Raw genomic sequence first — 18,361 nt, 5'->3', positions numbered from 1 at the left:
AGCCCCTATGGTTTGCGAGAGACAAATAATTGAATGTGAGTTTTTGCGATTCCCATTATAAGTCAATGGGGAAAATTAATTCACTAATAAATTAATATCAATTAAACTATAGAACCTTTCTCTTAGAAAAGTAATAGCCCACGATTCCCGAGTAAGCCGGTCGATTTGACATATGGCGCGAGTGTGTGGTGGCAAAACTGTGGGACTAGTGGCGTGCCGAAGTTTAGGAAGTTCAGGCTACATACACACAGACAGACACACACACACACAGACCCACACAGCCACGTATAGGGAGCCTGTGCTTCACACAGCTCCAAAAATGTAATTCAAATCTAGCTAGCTTGTAATTACATAGTATGCCAACACCGTACACACCGTACATATTGAGCTGTGTTGTTTACCATAGCGACAAGTTTGCTGTAAATAAAATAAAATAAATATATGGATCAAACCGTTTTTAAAGTATAGAGGCATGTATTGTATCGGCAGGCATTGCAAGTAATTATGTGTGCTGGTTTGTGTTTCAGCATAAGCTGAAGTCATCGCAGAAGGACAAGGTTCGGCAGTTCATGTCCTTCACGCAGGCAGGGGAGAGGACAGCCGTGTACTGCCTGACGCAGAATGACTGGAAACTAGAAGTTGCCACAGACAACTACTTCCAAAACCCAGACCTCTATTATAAAGAATCCATGAAAACCTCTGTGGATCGCAAGAAGCTGGAACAGCTCTACAACAGATACAAAGGCAAGCTCTAGGGGCGAACAGTAGCTCGTGTTTCAGAGCTCACCACCTCTGAAAGACAAATGTAGAGAACAAAACTTGCACTGCTAAAACCTCATTTATATTACTTAAATTAAAAGGATCTACATTCTGTGTTGTCTTGTTGTATAGTAGATCTGTTCTTGTTGGCAAGTGACACCCTCATGCAATGAAGTAGTATACGTTTAAGCTTAACCACTGACTCAAACAACGGTTATATTTGGTCAGCTCCTTTTTTTTTTCCCACACCAAAACTTTTTGCCGTAATTAGCAAATATACAAGATAACAACAAGTCGCAATGCAAGCTCACAACAATGCATTGCTATGCGACTCACTGTCAACTATTTTGGCAGAATGTTGCCCCCAGAACAGGGACTCTTAAGCCCGTATCATAGTCGGGTCCGCGGTGGAAGGCTTTACACCGCGGTGTAGTCTTTTCGAGTCTTTTTGAGTCATGAAACTACAACGTTACATCATTCCTCACGGTGGAGAGCTTTCCACCGTGAGTCCCAACACATCTCTCTGTTTTTACTATCAGACAGACAGGCTCTACACCCCGTTCACTGATTGGTCAATCTAGACTAGTCAGTCACGGTGAATAGGACTCCACCGTGGCATACTATGATGGTCTGCACTTATTTTCTGACTTGAGGTGGAAAGCTTTCCACCTCAAATTTGCGGTGGATAGGTCTCCACCGTAGACTCTGATACGGGCTTTAGGGTTCATGTGGTTAACTCACCTCTGTTGTCTTCACAGACCCCCAGGATGAGGGCAAGATAGGCATTGATGGGATCCAGCAGTTCTGCGATGACCTCACCTTGGATCCAGCCAGCATGAGCGTTCTGGTGGTGGCGTGGAAATTCCGAGCCGCCACGCAATGCGAGTTCAGCAGGAAAGAGTTCCTGGATGGCATGGCTGAGCTTGGGTGAGCAGCAAGCAGTGTGGTAGCCTTGCACGCAGTTGCAACACACTCTACATGTTGGGTTTAACCACTCAAACCCTAAAATACTTTATTTTACAATGAATAGCGAAAATGGCAGATCTACAAGCTCTCAAACGTCACGATGTGACACAAACAAAATAGGGAAGCCAGTTTGAAATGGTCAAAGGTACTGTTCTTTTTTCTTTTTTTTCAACTGTAAACAAAAGGGTAACTAAATGATTTAACATTTTTAATCAGTCATTTGGATCCGGAAGTCGTTGTTCTGACATTACTGTATGTATATATTCACCAGAACAGTCCAGCAAATACAATTCACCAATAGTGGCGTTTCCATAAAGCCTCTTAATGCGCATTAAGCCTTTTATGGAAACACTTCAAAATTCGAATAAACTTTCATTATCCGCAAAAACTTTTATCCGCTTGGAGGAGGTGGATTTTGAGGCTTTATCGAATAAACTAAATGCACATTTGTGAACGGAAACGGGGCAGACAATTAATGCGAATAAATGATGACGTTCTGGGTCCATATCGTCCTCCAACTTTCCCCTGCCGCTTAACATCCATTGTATAGCCTTAGCCCACAAAACAAACCGGTTGTTTGTTACACACGGAGTGACACGGACCGTATGTAAATTCCTCCCGTTTTCACCTCCCGGAGTCAAGCCATGAGTGAGCTAACCCTTCCTCATCACACGGTGTTGCGTGCCAAAAGTGGCCGATCTACAAGCTCACAACAGCTCGCATCCGCGTCTCCGCGCCGTGTTGTGTGCTTGCAGATCGGCCACCTTCCAGAGGACGCTGAAACTTGCAGGATGAGTGTGCACTGTGCAGCAGCGATCTAGTCACAGCAGTCAGACGTGCAGTGCTCACGTCTCGGTTCGTTCTGAAAAAATCAGCCCGATCAACTCATGCGACCGCCGCTAATTCGGATGACACCCACAAATGGAAACAGGCTAAATTCGCCTTGTCTTAATGCGAATTTCTGATAATTCGCTTCCTATTTTTTCGAATAAGCTTATGGAAACATGGCTAATGTGTAAATTTGCAGCAGTGGAATTTTGCTATGTTTGATTTTGTGTTCCAATCTTTGGTGATGTTGTGTGTCTGTTTTCCAGCTGCGACAGTCCAGAGAAACTGAAGGCAATCCTCCCCAGACTAGAGCAGGAACTGAAAGACACAGGGAAGTTTAAGGATTTCTATCAATTCACCTTCAACTTTGCCAAGAATCCAGGCCAGAAGGGCTTAGGTAAGCAAGAACACTGTATTTAATTATTAAAAAAAAAAAGCTGGTAACAATGCTGGTGGTTGCCGCAAAAACAAAGTGGTCTTCTTTCCCATCACAATAGAGTGCAAACTGTAAATACAAACAAGACACTCGATTTTTTGTTTACTGCAATTAGATTGTAGAACAAGGCTGATTTTGTGCTGCGAGGGAGAACCATTTTGTTGTTTTCTTAACCACAGTGTACTAGTCTAGTCATACGACCGACAAATAGCAAAAATAGCCAGTCTACAAGCTCCTAATGTGTATCATCATGACACATTGTGAGCTTGGAGATATTTCTTTGTCCCTAACAATTTGTCCCAAACAATTTGCCCAAAATAGGGATGCCAGGGTTAATGTGATTTTATGTTAAATTATTTTGAGAGTACATAGATTGGTTAGATCATATGTTTTAATGACGTGTCCATTGGTATCCATTTTCACAAATATATAACAGGATGTTTGTCAATTCATGCTATTTTACGTGAGATTTAGTTTGTTCATCTTTCCACAAGCAAATGAATGTGACTAATAGTGGACATACCGTACTAGAGGGCCGGGCGATGGTTAGACAGGCAGGGTATAGTGGATGGTAATCATTGTTTACCTACCTCGTTGGTTCATAAATAACATGTACATCTGGAGGAGCATTTAGACGTGGAATACAATATCAGAGTTTCCGTTAGCCGGTATTTACCGGCCATTGACCGGTTAAATGTTTAATTGGCCGGTAATTATAAGTCCACCGGCCACCGTGGCCGGCTGGGAAAATGGCTCTTAGGCTATTTTATCATTTAATCCCATTATTCACATAATTATTTTGCTAAATTAGTAAGGCTACAACCATTAAAACCTATCATAATTTTAAAATTGTATCACGTTCTGTGAGTCTGACACGACAGCGGAGCTCACCGCCGCTGCTGCTGCTTCATGCTGCGCTGTGCGCATTAGATCAGTCTATATTCGTCGTACGATGGTTACACGCATTGAAAATATTAGAGCTTCAAGCTCACAACACGTCGCAAGTTCTCGCAACGTGCCACGCTGTGAGCTTGTATGTCTGCTATTTTAGATATGCACATGGCCATACGGAGAAGCACACATCAAGTTTCACAGCTGACAATTCCAGCAGCTTGTAACAATCAGCGCTATACAGCATGGGTTTAGTGTTATGATCCGAACAGAACTGGAGTTCTTCCGAGGTAATCTGGACCAAGCTGGACCCAGTAGACGATAATAAAAAAGGGACCCGAACTCTGTGGAATCACATGGATATTATACAAGCACGCACTTTCTGATCGCATGGATGGTGCCAGAAAAAAGCTGTGAGAATGCAAAGACAAGGAAAGGAGCAGATAAATACTATACTTCAATTTGGACAGCACCACTGAGAAAAGAAGAAGAAAATAAAACTATACATAAACGATAAAACGATTATTAACAGCTTGGGCATGCTGTGTATTTAGGGTTTTTATAGAAGTAGAACAGCCTTAAAGTTAATATTGAATAAAACCACCCTAACTGGTACAACTGACCATGGTCAACATAAATGAACCAGGTGGTTACATTATATTAACTCATTCTGTGCCAATGACGTCTCATGACGGTTTTTTTGCAAAGGCGTTCAGTGCCAATGACGGCTTTGACGTCTTTTGAGTTTTTTGTATAAAAAAAAATAAATTTTTTTTTTTTTAAAAAGATGTCAAAAAGATGTCCCTCGTTTAGCTGATTGAGAAAATGTGTGTTCATTCTAGTGGATGGACACTTTTTTTCATTCAAACAGCTCTATCTCTGGAACCATGTCTGATTGACAAAATTCTTTTTGCCACTGAAAAAAATAAAAAAAAAAATAAAAAAAAAATTGATTGCGCAATAAAGAAAAACATACAAAACCGTGGCACAGCTACCTTGGAGCCATTTTGGCATTTGGCACAGAATGTTAACATACTGTATACAGTGCAGCCTTATTTAACTTGTTTTGTAATTAAAGGACAACTTTAGTTTTTTTACAACAAGGGTTCATATTTTAGATTGTAATTAAAGAATATAAAAGATGAGTGTTAAAATTATTTCCTTTACTTCTTTCTATTGTTTTAGAGATTCTTATTTCAGTGGTTGGGGGCATGGGTACAAGTGGCTAAATATGTCATTTTACACAGAATAAGCCCATTCCCAAGATACAACGCAACCTTTCATGGTTGGATGTGGCTTATGGGGGCTAGAAGTGTTACTGTAAATAGCAATAAAGAAACTGCTGGCTTATTGTGTCTAAAAAGACATATTTAGCCACTTGTACGCATGCCCCACATTTTAGCACGGTAAACGCGATAAAACAATAGAACGAAGCAAATGAAAACATTTTAACACTCACTTTTTCTTTTCTCTAATTACAATCTAAAATATGAACCCTTGTTGTAAAAAAACAAAGTTGTCCTTTAAGAAGGTCTTAAAAAAGTATTCTTAAATGTACATTACTGATACCCTGCATTGTGGTTTGCTACTCTCGTACTGTATAGACCTGGAGATGGCAGTTGCTTACTGGAATCTGGTTCTTACTGGTCGCTTCAAGTTCTTAGACCTCTGGAATCGCTTTTTACTGGTGAGTGTGGGTCCCAGAACAAAACCTTGTGTTGTGATGTTAAACCCTGTTTTGAGTATTACCATAACTGTTTTGAGTGTTTAATTGTGCACAGACCTTCAAAACAAATTTTATTCTTTGAAGGATTAATGTGAATCTGGATATGAATTTGTGTGCTAGTTCTTCAGGTGATTCTGTTGAACTCTGTTGAACTGTATTGTATATTATTTAGGAACATCACAAGCGATCAATTCCTAAGGACACTTGGAACCTGCTTCTGGACTTCGGCAATATGATAGCAGATGACATGTCAAACTACGACGAGGAAGGTGAGGTCATTAAGTGCCTATGGAAAATGTTTGAGTGTATAATTTATGAATACCATGATGAATCCTTATCATGAGGCCCATATATTTGATATCTACAGTATTGGTACTTGTGTATGACTTCTGCGATGTTTGTTCTGTTTTCTACTGTATTATTACTTTATTACTGTGTTATTGCCTTATCAATGACAGTGAATAAAGGAGAAAATATTCTTATGTGGTCTGCTGCCATGCCAGTAGAGGGCATCTGCTTTATTCCTAACTACTACATCACAGGGAAGTTGACTTAATGAACTTGGCTGTTCGTTCTTGCATTAAAATCACTTGTCACGGTAACTGACCTTATTCTGTCTCTCCCCAGGGGCATGGCCTGTCCTCATAGACGACTTTGTAGAGTTTGCTCGGCCAATTGTGACAGGGGGAAAGCGCAAAACCATATAGTGCTGCCCTGGCTCCAAGCAAGGGGTGCAGTTTTTGTGTTTCTCCCATTTTTTTGACTGAGGATTTTTTTATACACATGAGCCAAAAAGAGACTTCTCGTCAATAAGCCTTTCTGCAGGCTGTCTGTGAGACTGTTCTGCCAGTTGAAAGAGAGACCATGGTTGGGGAGTGACCTGGGATGGCCCGTTCAGAAAGACAAAACGAGAGGGGGAAACAACAGCAAGTGTTTTCTTTGGGGGTTTTTTGTTCGCTACAATTTGACTGCCAGGGCGTCTGCAGTATTCCTCGCTGATGAGCAAACCACAAGTGGATGGCTTAGAACCGCTGCTCTGGACTTGGCTCGCTTAAGTGTCCCCTCTTCCGCAGGGCCACACCCTGGTCTGGTTGAGAGGGACCACAGCAGAAAGTGTGTTTTCTGCAGACGCAGATGATGAGGTGTGTGACAGTAGGATGTGGCCTCTTATTTTGCCAATTATGAATTGAATAAGGTGTTAAATTCTGCATGTTTTTGTTTCCATCTGCTTTAAGCAGTGCCATGGAAGATTAGGCGGGGGGAAAAAAAACAGTTATCTACATTATTTTCAATGAGATTAAGACAGGGGGAGGTAACAGCTAAACACAATCACATTTCAGAGCAGAAAAGGGTGCTTGTTTGCCATCACATATATTATGTGTGTGTATGCGACTATGCGTGCGTGTGTGGTTGTGTGTGTGTGTGTGTGTGTGTGTGACTGTGTTAGACGCAAACTTCTGCCTCTATAATTTAACATTTAAGAAAAGGAAAAAAATAAAATCTCATTTGGTTTTATTGTAAAGTGAAAAAGGTCAGAATTGATAATCCACACTGATTAATGGTGTAAAAGTTCAGATCCACTTTTCATGTTCAGATTGAGAATTGGAGAGTGCAGCATGCTTTTTGAGCTCAACACCAGCAGATACACTATTGTTACAGTTGTAAGATACTGTACCCATAGGATTATAGACATAGAGCTTTAGAAGAATGAATATATGAAAAACTATGAAAAACATTTATATCCATGATGAGAAGTATTTGAGAAGCATTTATAACACCTCTGCGTTTGTCCATTTCTTTTGTTCATTTTTTTTAATTTTTATTTTGCAGTGTGTAAACTGTTGTACACAAGGAGAAACTGACCGGCACATTGACTGTTTTTTCTACTCATATCCAGGTGATGACTTGTCTTGTACTTGCCAACTCTATACCAACTGCACTGATTGACACTTTTTAAGTTGTAGATCTTTTACCAGGTAGCACTGCACATATCTACAGTACATAGCTCTTCAGTTTACGTGACAGTAGTTATCACTTACATTGTACACTTTTGTAAACAAAACGCCTACATCCCAGTTTGCTGTTCTATGTATTTTAACTTGTTTTTACACTGTTCGGGTAACGCTGTTGCTATTCAGCTATTAGCAACTAAATCCACATAGTGTTTTAGATAGTCGGGTGACAGACTAGTGGTATGTGATTTGACCATTTCACTACTCCAAACATTGAAAACTTCAATTCAAACACTTGGACACCTCAGTATGCTAAATGCATTCACTCTTGGCTAAACACGTGTAACATAAAATAGAACTCAGGTACCAGTAGTCTCTCTTCCTCAGCATCAGTGGGAGCCAGAAGGCTAGCTTGTTTACTTTGTCAGTGTTTGCTATGTCCTCTGCGCTGAAGTTTGCCACCCAGCCACACTGAGGTTTGCCTGCTACTAGTTTAATTGGAGCAACCGTGTTGTGGTTTAGGGCAGGGGCCATTGAAAGTACTGTATACACGCCTGTTTTAGTGACAAGTATGTGAGTGTGAATAGGAAGCAGATGGGGATTGACACAGAGAGAGCGTTAGCCTTTTCATCAGGTCAAGAGAAGTATGTTTAAGTTCTCAAATTTGATCCTGCCTAAATCTTAATCAGAGAAGTTGTACGATAGATACTCAAGGTTTGATAAAGGGAGGTGGGATGGTAATTAAAATAATTATTATGTCTGCTTACACCAGATATGGTGTATTTAGACCAGTTCCACCATGACTGTTAACCACTTTCAATCTGGCTAAAAGGTTCAAAAGAAATATTTTTGAAAATCAGTGGTTTATATGGCTGATGATGAGTAAATGTGTTGATGATGATCATTATACTAATACAATACTCGGCAATGACATGTGCATTGATTCCACTTAGATGTTTTGGATATGTTGCAACCTTACTGTTGAAACGATTTGCTTGTTAATCCTCTTTCAAATCTTGGTTCCCTTTACAGTCAAAGATTGGGGCTACATGGCAATATAAACCCTTTTCCCCTATTCACATGTATTGACTGGAGATCATTTGTGGCTTTGAACATGGCAAAGGAGACATCCTTCATTGTCCTAAAATGGTACATGTGGTACGTTTTCTTTTAGTTGTCAAATGTGTTGTCAACTGTGTTTCTAGTCACGATCAGCTCATTCTGCTCAAACAGTATTATTTCTGCTGGTAATAAAAAGAATATATTGACAGCATATTGTCTTTTGTCATGGAGGCATACAGATCAATGTTGTGGGGGAAAAGGGTTGTCAATAAAGCATGTTTTATTTTTTTATTTACTAAGTATGTCATTTACCCCAAAAACAAATATCTCTTGTCAGAAACGTTGGTTTAGAGACGTACTAAAACCGACATCCAGTAATTGGTTCTCATGATCAGAATGAGAACATTATAATGGTGTGTAAAACAGAAAATCTAAGATTTGTCACAGATAAGAACAAGTCTTGCCACGGACACGGTTGATGTTCCCTGGATGGCGGGCATCGAGCCGAGTTTGAAGTCTGTCGGTCCGGTATGGGAACGTGATCATGTATGGGCATAGCAGTTGGATCTGTGGTTCTGGACAACCGGATCACTGTATCAGTCAGTCCTTGTCCCTTTTTATACCCATATATATAGAGATTTGTTTGCGCTTAAAGGGGTATTCCACTTTCAAAAAAACTTTTGGTCATTTTATCGTCTAATCAGGCTTTTATGAACACCCTGATCAGATTTTAATTTGCTTGATTCAATATTTAGATATTTGATGTAAATTTTACCAGGCCCTCCAGGCCCAGTTCCTCTCCCCACACACAACCATTGTAACTTCAAACTCCATTTTAACCATGATTAATTAAAAACACCAATTATTTTTTCTGGTGACTCATACTACCCTCCTAATACGTGAGCAGGCTGTGTTTTTTCAACAACTTTTTACATTTATTTGTAATAATTCTTTTGGAAAATGGAAAAAATTAAATACAATAAAATATTATTAAAAATAAATGAAAAGGGTTATCGAAAAAACACGGCCTGCTCACGTATTAGGAGGGTATTATGAGTCACCAGAAAAATAAAATAACGGGTGTTTTTAATTAATCTATCATGGTTAAAATGGAATTTGAAGTTACAATGGGTGTGTATCTGGAGGCCTCCTGCAGGAGGAGGGCCTGGTAACATTTACATCAAATATCTAAATATTGAATCAAGCAAATTAAAAACTGTTCAGGGTGTTCATAAAAGCCTGATTAAACAATAAAATGACCAAAAGTTTTTTTGAAAGTGAAATATCCCTTTAATGCCATGACGAGTGACGACACATCGAGGTTAGACAACACACTCCATATTCGGGCATAGCTGCATTGGGAACTCCTTACATGGTTATGGCTGAGTCACAGTGACATGAGTCAGAGGTCTGCCGTGTCCTGGAAACCAGTCAAATCTCAATCTGCCATTGCAAAAAAGAATTGCCCTCAGTGATGTTAGTCTGGCCATGCCAGTTCAAGTCTGACGGTCCGTCTGCCCGCCAGTCCTCTCTTAAAAGAGTAGTTCACCCAAAAAGCGCACATATTTACACACCTCATAAATCCTTGAATTCTTGGAGATTTTATTTTTTGTCACATTTTTGAGCCAATCTGACCAGCAGCATCTCCGTGAGTGTGAGTGTGAGAGTGTTGAGTGTGAGTGTGAGTGTGACTGTGTGTGTGTGTGTGTGTGTGTGTGTATGTGTGAGTGTGAGTGTGTGTGTGTGTGTGTGTGTGTGTGTGAGTGTGAGTGTGAGTGTGAGTGTGAGTGTGAGTGTGAGTGTGAGTGTGTGTGTGTGTGTGTGTGCGTGTGTGTGTGTGTGCGCGCACGCATCATAACACTTGACCCCTATCAGATTGCATTTCTCTGTTGTCATCCCTATTGGCTCTCCAGGATTGGAGCTACACTGATTTTAGCCAGTAACAGGTAGAACTGCTATAACCAGAGGAAAGGTGGAGGAAAGGAAGATGCTGAGACAATGGAAGAATAAGGGATGTGGATTTGAGCTGTTGAATGTTTAGGTGGGGGTCTCTGGGTTAAAACCAGAGTACGGGCAAGGCAGTATCGCGACATCTTGAATCCTGCAAAGTATTGGTGAGGATGTGGATTGAAAGATGTGTATGGCTCTGAACTTAAGTAGTGCAGTTTACAAGAAAGGCCAATGCTAGGTGATGAGGAAAATACAGGAATAATAGGCAAGAGCATGGAGTAAGGGTCAATAGCCAGGGTGTGGACAACTATAGTGAGGGTCACACAGAGATGGTGTTACATACTTATCCTCTCCCTGTGGGGTGGGAGGGGTGTAAACAAGGCCCGGGACCAGCTGACAGACATGAAATCCAGCATAATAGTCCATTAACCGTCTCTGACCCCCAGACCAATCTATCAAGCCGACCCCTCCCATACTGCCCTACACACCAACTAGCTTGTAGGCCATGGAGCCATGGGGATTGCCTTTTAAGGAGCCACCTGATCACAGTTGAGCCCACTGCCGCCCTACACAAAGGAGCTATGGTTGATAAAGGCGCGTGCGTGTGTGTATGTGCGTGTGTGCGTGCACGTGCATGCCTACCCACGGGACAGATTGAGTGTTTGTCTGTGAGAGAATGATGGACTGGTGAGAGACATGATAAGGAACTGGGACTTAGACTTCGGGGGTAGGCGGCAGTAGAGTTACTTACTATGTACAGTCGAAGACGACGCATTCTATGGTACAGTCAGTGCAGAACCCTTTGAGCATGTGTGTGGCTGGGTGAAATCCTTGGGAATCTGTCAGGTGAGAGAAATTCCTTTGTGGAAATAAATAGGGCCCATCAGAAGCTTATATTTGAACTTTGTGGAAGACGGCGTCAGAACCAAGCTGTCCATTTGGCTGTGGCTGACGATCTCTAATGGACTTCTAACCAGTGCGGTTTGTGTGCAAGAGGGACCACAGACGTTTCAAAGGTATGGAGAAGTTCCAAGCAGCCATGGTTCTGGGTGCTGTGGGCGATGCCTTGGGGTACAGAAAGGGTCGTTGGGAAAGCTGCACATCAGGGCGTCAGATCCAAGAAGAACTGGCCTCTCTGGGGGGCCTGGGGAACCTGAAGTTGGACGCAGATAACTGGCCCTTGAGCGATTCAGTGTTGATGCATATGACCACAGCAGCGGCACTTATAACAGGTAGGTGAGCATTGTATGGAAAATTGTATGGAAGTTGTATTATTTGCTCCAAATTGGAGAACTAGATTCAAATGGAAGAAGACATTTTATTTTACATTTGCAAAAAAGAAACAAAGAAAAAAAAGAAAAATGTTTTAAGCCACTGTAGTTTGTCAGCTAATACAGCGCCTCATAATTTGTTGTTTGTTTTATAGATCACACGTCTTTTAGCTTATTTGACTAGTTTCTATATGTATCTACATGCCTCTCTTCTGTATTAACATGTTCAGATCCACCTTTAATCTTTCTGAAATGTACAGAGGACCTGAACAACTTTCTAACTTTTCCAACAGACCATGAAAGTTTATAATCACTTTCTGGCGCAATATGTCTTTAGGATAAATCCTACTGACATGCCTTAATCCAAACATGCAGCCATAAATAATCCATCCAGCCAGAAACGGACCCTTAAATGTCAGCCTCAAATGTGAAGGTCACCGTTGCATTGTTTCAGAATTTCATCACTTGTTTCAAGCTTTGTCACAGACTGGATGGGAGGCGTTGAGAGAGAATAGTCCAAAATAGAATGTTCTGGGAAAGCCTGATCCTCATCTCTTCCCCTGCTGAACAATAGCTGGTAGACTTCAATGATCCTCCATGATCCTCCTTCCATGACCCTTCCATGATCCGCCAGGATCATGTTTGGATACAGTTCAAAGCCAGTGACGGCAGTCCAGTGAAAGGCAGTTCAAAGCCAGTGACGGCAGTCCAGTGAAAGGCTGATGACATCTTTTGAGATTAGGCCACTTGCGTGTACATTCCAACACACAATGGAGAAACATGCACGTAGATACGTAATATACGTTCCCTCTTTAGACATTGATCATGTCTGTCTCTGCTCCCTTCACTCGACTGTACCCTGTATCCAGGCTGTGAAAGCCCCGTCTCCTGCCAAAGCCTATACTACTAAATTAGAAGGGATGCTCTGTGAGCATGTGTCACCCACATAACCAAAGCTCTAGGTCCGCTGGTGGATCCCGCAGGACCCCCCTAATGTGTGGAAACATATACTCACGGTCTCACCAATCCTGCTGGCATGCTTGGCCTAATCTGCAGCCCAGCAAGCCCAATCTAAATTTAGCTAGCCATGCATGCCAAACATGAATGACTCAGTTACTGTGTGTGTGTGTGTGTGTGTGTGTGTGTGTGTGTGTGTGTGTGTGTGTGTGTGTGTGTAGGCACGAACACACATAGACATCAAAGGGGGCTTGAGCCCCTGTCCTTTTATCTGTCTGTAAAAAGTTCCCTCTCCAGACCATGAATGCAGTTTTTACTATGGTGAAAGAAATGCAAATGCCCCTCTTTCCATGTCATACCTAAAGGCAGCATTCAAGAGAATTGGCTTGTCCAAACTCTCCTGAACCTGAATGCAGCATCTGCCATTAAACCACATCTCCAGTATTGATTCGTACTTGATACCATACTGAACTAAGGTTCAGTTTTCACCAAAAGGCCCTTTTAGAAATTTCAGCCCCTGCCTCTCTAACATTCTCTGTGCGTCCCTGTTTGTGTGTGTGTGTGTGTGTGTGTGTGTGTGTGTGTGTGTGTGTGTGTGTGGCCAGACTATTGGTGCTTGGAGGACCTGTATCGTGAGCTTGTGCGTCTCTATGTGGAAGCTATGGTGTCACTTCAGGGGCGTGCTCCTGACCCTGCCACCACGGAGGCCTGCGCCCATCTCAAACCCCACAATTTCCTGCTGGCCTGGCACACACCATTCAATGAAAAAGGTGTGTGTTTTTATGATAATTTAACATTTTATGAGCATAAACATAACATACTGTAGATGACATGACTGCATGTGTCTACAAATCTGTGTCTTTGTTTGTGTCCAGGCTCTGGCTTTGGTGCAGCCACCAAAGCCATGTGTGTGGGTATGAGGTACTGGCAGCCTGAGAGACTGGACACTCTGGTGGAGGTCAGCGTGGAGACAGGCAGGATGACCCACAACCACCCCACAGGTTGGCACATACTTTGTCGTACAACAGTGTTGTGTCGTGTCGATAGTCAGACCTGAGCTTGTAGATATTTTAACATTTATTTTTTTCAGTTGGCAGTTGGCATTAGTAGTAGTACATGTAAAACTTACTAGATTCATGGGTTGCATTTGTACACCAGCCACGTTGAGGACCAACACAGGTGTTCTGATTGGCATAGAACATTAGTTCTATACCAATCAGACAAATTCAAACACCTGTGTTGGTCCTCAACATGGCTGTTTAGGACTACAAATGAAACCTATGAATAGGGATGCCAACATGTGTGGGAGCGCTACGCTGTTACTACGTGTCATCTTTTCGACACCCAACACAAACCCTTACCCTAACCCTAACCTCCGTGGGGTGAGTCGCTAACCCTCCCGACGCTCCTTTGTCGAAATGACGGTCGTTCGAAAGAGATTTCCCACCTCCCGTATGTCATATTCGGGAGGTGGGAAATCCCAGCCCAACAGGTTTCCAGCTCAGGAAAATTAGATGAAAGAGGGTGTGTACATTTGTCTTTATATGCATTTTGTATACAGTGATGTTACTAGGTTTTCAATGTAATGGGTCCCGGGACCCTCAAGTGGTCATTCAAATGGGTCCCAGAAAAGTTTTATGAGTCCTCAATACAATGTTTTCGAGCGCTGTGAGCTTGTAGATCGGCTATTTTCAAAATGTTTGCCTATTTCTTATATTTATTTTACAATTTGGCTAATGTTTGAACTTAGAACTACTAAAACTACTAAAACATGTGCCCCTAATGAATTTGGGCGCGCAAAATGGCGTCGGACGTCGGTGGAATCAAAACATTGACGTTTCTATCGCCTGTTTAATGCTTTCTACGTGGATTTTATTTGTGTTAACGTAGGGTAAAGTAGGATGCTTTCACCCATGAACAATGGTGGTGTCTGTGGAATTTTAAAATGTATTTATTTTACCGCGACCCGGTAAATTATTTTAACATGGACTCCAATGGAGGCTCATCCCCGGGACCCCAGGACCATGACATGAATGAGTCCCTGGGCGACTTGAATGAGTTTTTGATGCGGGATGCGCACGTAATGACATCACTGTGTATATATATGATTGTATATGATTATACTCCAGTGGTGATATATATACGGCTGGCCCTGTAAATTCAGCCAAATAGAGTTTAATTTATTCTCTCCAGGCCACTGTTTCCCAAACACTGGGTCTGGACCCATTTGTGGGTCATGGAGCAATTTTTACGGGTCACTACTCGAATAGAATTCCTATTTTCTTTTCCTACATTTAAAAAGAAATAGACTGTGCACAAAAAGTAAGGAAATTTGACTTAGGTCCATTATATCTCCCCTTTAATAATACCAATTGTACCAATAATACCAAACAACGAGGTACAGCTTGTAAGCATCGGGCATTCATGGAATGAGCAACACAACCAAACGTGTAGATAGTGGGTTCAATGCTCCAAGCAACAAAGGTGGATACCAGTGTGTTGACAGAACAGTATACAGGCCAGCCCATTTTGGCACATTTTTGGTTGGCGCTACTCCCACGTTTGGCTGTGTTGCTAATTCCACGAATGCCCGATGCTTACAAGCTGCACCTTGTTGTAAAGGTGACTAATCAATGATAAAAATGATACTTAACACAATACCAATCACCTGAAAGGTTTGGGAACCACTGCTCTAGGCAATGTTGTCATAGTTGTCATATGGTGTGTATCTTGGCTTCAGGCTTCCTGGGCTCCATGACCACTGCGCTGTTCGCGTCCTATGCTATCCAGGGAAAGCCCCCTGTGACCTGGGGCCGCGACCTTATGAAGGTCATCCCAAAGGCAGAGGAGTACTGCAAGAAGACCATACGACACATGGCAGGTCAGAGTGCATACAGTATGTGTGTGGACTGCACAGTGGTGTCCAAAAGATGCATGCACAAAAAGAACTTTCAAGGAGCAGAGTCTGAAACCAATTTGACCAAGTCATCAGAACGTCAGATGTCCTGCTGAAGACTTCACTTGTTGAAGCGTAAACTGTGCTGGCCTGGATTAAATCTGGTCATGTGAAACCTTTCAAAATGATGTTCTGGACAGTAGACCGTTTTGTTATCATGGTCTAATAATCTGCTCTATATGTTCTCAAAAAAGTATATTCTTTTATCCATAACTTTCCAACTTCCCATTGTGCATTGCGCAGAAGGCGAGCGGCATTTCCGGCGTCGCAGCCGAGTGTGATCTACAAGCTCACAACGGTTGCATCTGCGACACGACATGAGCTTGTATGTCTGCTGTTAACCGGAAGTGTCCCAGTCTCTACTGAAGTGCCTGAATATTTGTCTTCTTGCCCAAATATAATGTCAATATGTCATATATGTCAATTAGCAAACTGGTGTTCATGTGTGTAACTGTTATTATGTAGAGTATCAGGAGAACTGGTTCTACTTTGAGGCCAAGTGGCAGTTTTACCTGGAAGAGCGAGGGATAGAGGAGGAAGGACAGAACAAACCCCTGTTCCCTGATCGCTACGATGCTGAGGAGACAGACAAGGTAACGCTTAAACCAGGATTTCCCAAACCTTTCCATGGCAAGGTCTCCCAAATAGGAATAGCCATAGCTATTTGAAGGACCTTGCCATGATGATCTACAAGCTCACAGACCATGCGATCTACAAGCCAGGAATGTGACTGATTGTGAGCTTGTAGATCAGTTTTTCGCCACCTAGTGGCGGAAGAAAAGACCTCTGGGAACTCAGATTGGTAGATCAGCTTGATTGATTGAAGACTTTATTAGAAGTTTGCATAGGAAAAGGTACAGTTTCATGACGGTACAGTTCACTGGTACAAGGTCTACTAAAAGGAGATCCATGAAAAGACTAAGCTTATTTCCACTGGAAACCATTGAAGTATCTCATATAACATTGAATGACAGACAAATAGAACACAGTACTATGCAGTAGATATGTAAAGGAAAAAAAAAAGGAAGCTATCCCCCCCTTTTATTTTTTATTCCCCCCCCCCCTTTTTTTACCATGATGAAAAGTACATGAACTGAATTTGAAGCTACTACTTTTATATTATACACATTCATTATCACTTTCCTTTCCTCTCCATGAGGGCACCCCTTGGGTCCCCATTTAGAAAACCGGCGCAAGCGTTAATCTTACATTTGAACACACTCAGAGTTACAAAAGGATGAATTAACAGGATTTGACTGTGTACAGGAGGGCAAAATAACATAATACTCATACCAACCAAATTTGAACACATTCCTGAACATACAGATGTATAAACGCTGGAGCTCTGAAGGGCGCCCAGGCCGCAGGGGACACGATGCCCCCATGATCGCCTACGATGCCCTCCTGGCAGCGGAAAGCGACTGGACAGAAGTCTGCCGGCGGGCCATGTTTCATGGAGGTAGTCTGCAGCTACAACTACACAATACAAGCATGTTTCATGGAGGTAGTCTGCAGCTACAACTACACAATACAAGCATGTTTCATGGAGGTAGTCTGCAGCATCCAACTACACAATACAAGCATGTTTCATGGAGGTAGTGTGCAGCTAAAACTACACAATACAAGCATGTTTCATGGAGGTAGTCTGCAGCTACAACTACACAATACAAGCAGTGGTGGAAAGTAACTTTACTCAAGTACTGTAGGCTACTTAAGTAGAATTTTGAGGTACTTCTACTTTACTGGAGGATTGAAACATTTCAATACTTTTACTTATGCTCTTAGAGGCAAATATTGTACTTTTTTTTACTCCACTTCAATTATTTGAAAACTTTAGTTACCGGTACTAGTTACTTTGTACATTTTGAGTATTATTACCAGTAAGACACCTAAGGGCGAAAAGCGACCTCGCCCTTGTGTGGTTCTCTTAACATGGCATCATCTGGGATACAATCCCTTTTATGCCCATATATGGAGATCCCTAGCAGAATACCTTTTATGCCCATATATGAAGATCTCTGCTCTGAGTATCTGACATCACTGTGATGTCACCTGTTTATGCCCATATAATGGAGATCCCTGCTCTGAGTATCTGACATCACTGTGATGTCACCTGTGATGTCACAGTGATGTGTCTGGGGAACCACAGTGTCAGGCGTTACCCGTCCAGACGACCATATAGACACGGACAAGCTGTGTTCTGATAGTAAACTGCGACCTATGGTCGCAACAAAACATACATTAACCACTTGAGCCCTTTTTAAACTTTGTCTATTTGGTCTTGATGCCAGTACTTTTGTACTTTTAACAGAGTTTCTACATTGCAGTATTGATGCTTCTACTTAAGTAAAACATTTGAGTTCTTTTCCCACCTCTGCATAAGAGACACCACGCTCCCTGCTGACTGTGCCGTCCACAACTCCTTGTGTTGTTTCAGGTGCGGGTGAAGCCACAGGCCTGATAGCAGGTTGTCTGTTCGGCCTCCTGCATGGCATCAGCCAGGTTCCCGGCGGGCTGTACCAGGATTTAGAGCAGAGGCCGCGGCTGGAGGAGCTGGGAGCTGCACTCCACAAGGCCTCAACTGCAGACAAGTGCACAGAGAAGTAA

General features: G+C 42.1%; 2 protein-coding genes across 5 annotated transcripts in view; both read left to right on the top strand.

The window, feature by feature from the left end:
• The window catches only part of dcun1d2b (DCN1, defective in cullin neddylation 1, domain containing 2b), an 11,473-nt gene extending 2,562 nt beyond the window's left edge, over positions 1–8,911 (top strand). For 3 of the 4 annotated variants that reach the window (XM_080730484.1, XM_080730485.1, XM_080730483.1), the window contains 6 exons: positions 528–744; positions 1,518–1,686; positions 2,820–2,950; positions 5,485–5,567; positions 5,779–5,875; positions 6,234–8,911. In XM_080730484.1, the coding sequence (XP_080586610.1) occupies positions 570–744; positions 1,518–1,686; positions 2,820–2,950; positions 5,485–5,567; positions 5,779–5,875; positions 6,234–6,313 (735 nt within the window). In that variant the 5' untranslated portion in view covers positions 528–569 and the 3' untranslated portion in view covers positions 6,314–8,911. The remainder of the gene's footprint in view (positions 1–527; positions 745–1,517; positions 1,687–2,819; positions 2,951–5,484; positions 5,568–5,778; positions 5,876–6,233) is intronic. The other variant, XR_013962203.1, reaches the window with a different exon arrangement.
• adprhl1 (ADP-ribosylhydrolase like 1) lies at positions 6,703–18,361 on the top strand (the record flags this gene model as incomplete). The annotated part of the gene is made up of 9 exons (XM_080730482.1): positions 6,703–6,748; positions 7,437–7,503; positions 11,576–11,802; positions 13,404–13,568; positions 13,674–13,799; positions 15,539–15,679; positions 16,220–16,347; positions 17,081–17,213; positions 18,192–18,361. Exons 3-9 carry the CDS (start codon positions 11,589–11,591, stop codon positions 18,359–18,361), a joined length of 1,077 nt encoding a protein of 358 aa, XP_080586608.1. The 5' UTR covers positions 6,703–6,748; positions 7,437–7,503; positions 11,576–11,588.

Source organism: Nannobrachium achirus (genome assembly GCF_963921795.1).
Source record: "Nannobrachium achirus genome assembly, chromosome: 7".
NCBI lineage: Eukaryota > Metazoa > Chordata > Actinopteri > Myctophiformes > Myctophidae > Nannobrachium > Nannobrachium achirus.
Note: the sequence above shows the minus strand (reverse complement) of the source record. Positions and strands in the feature narration are given on the sequence as shown.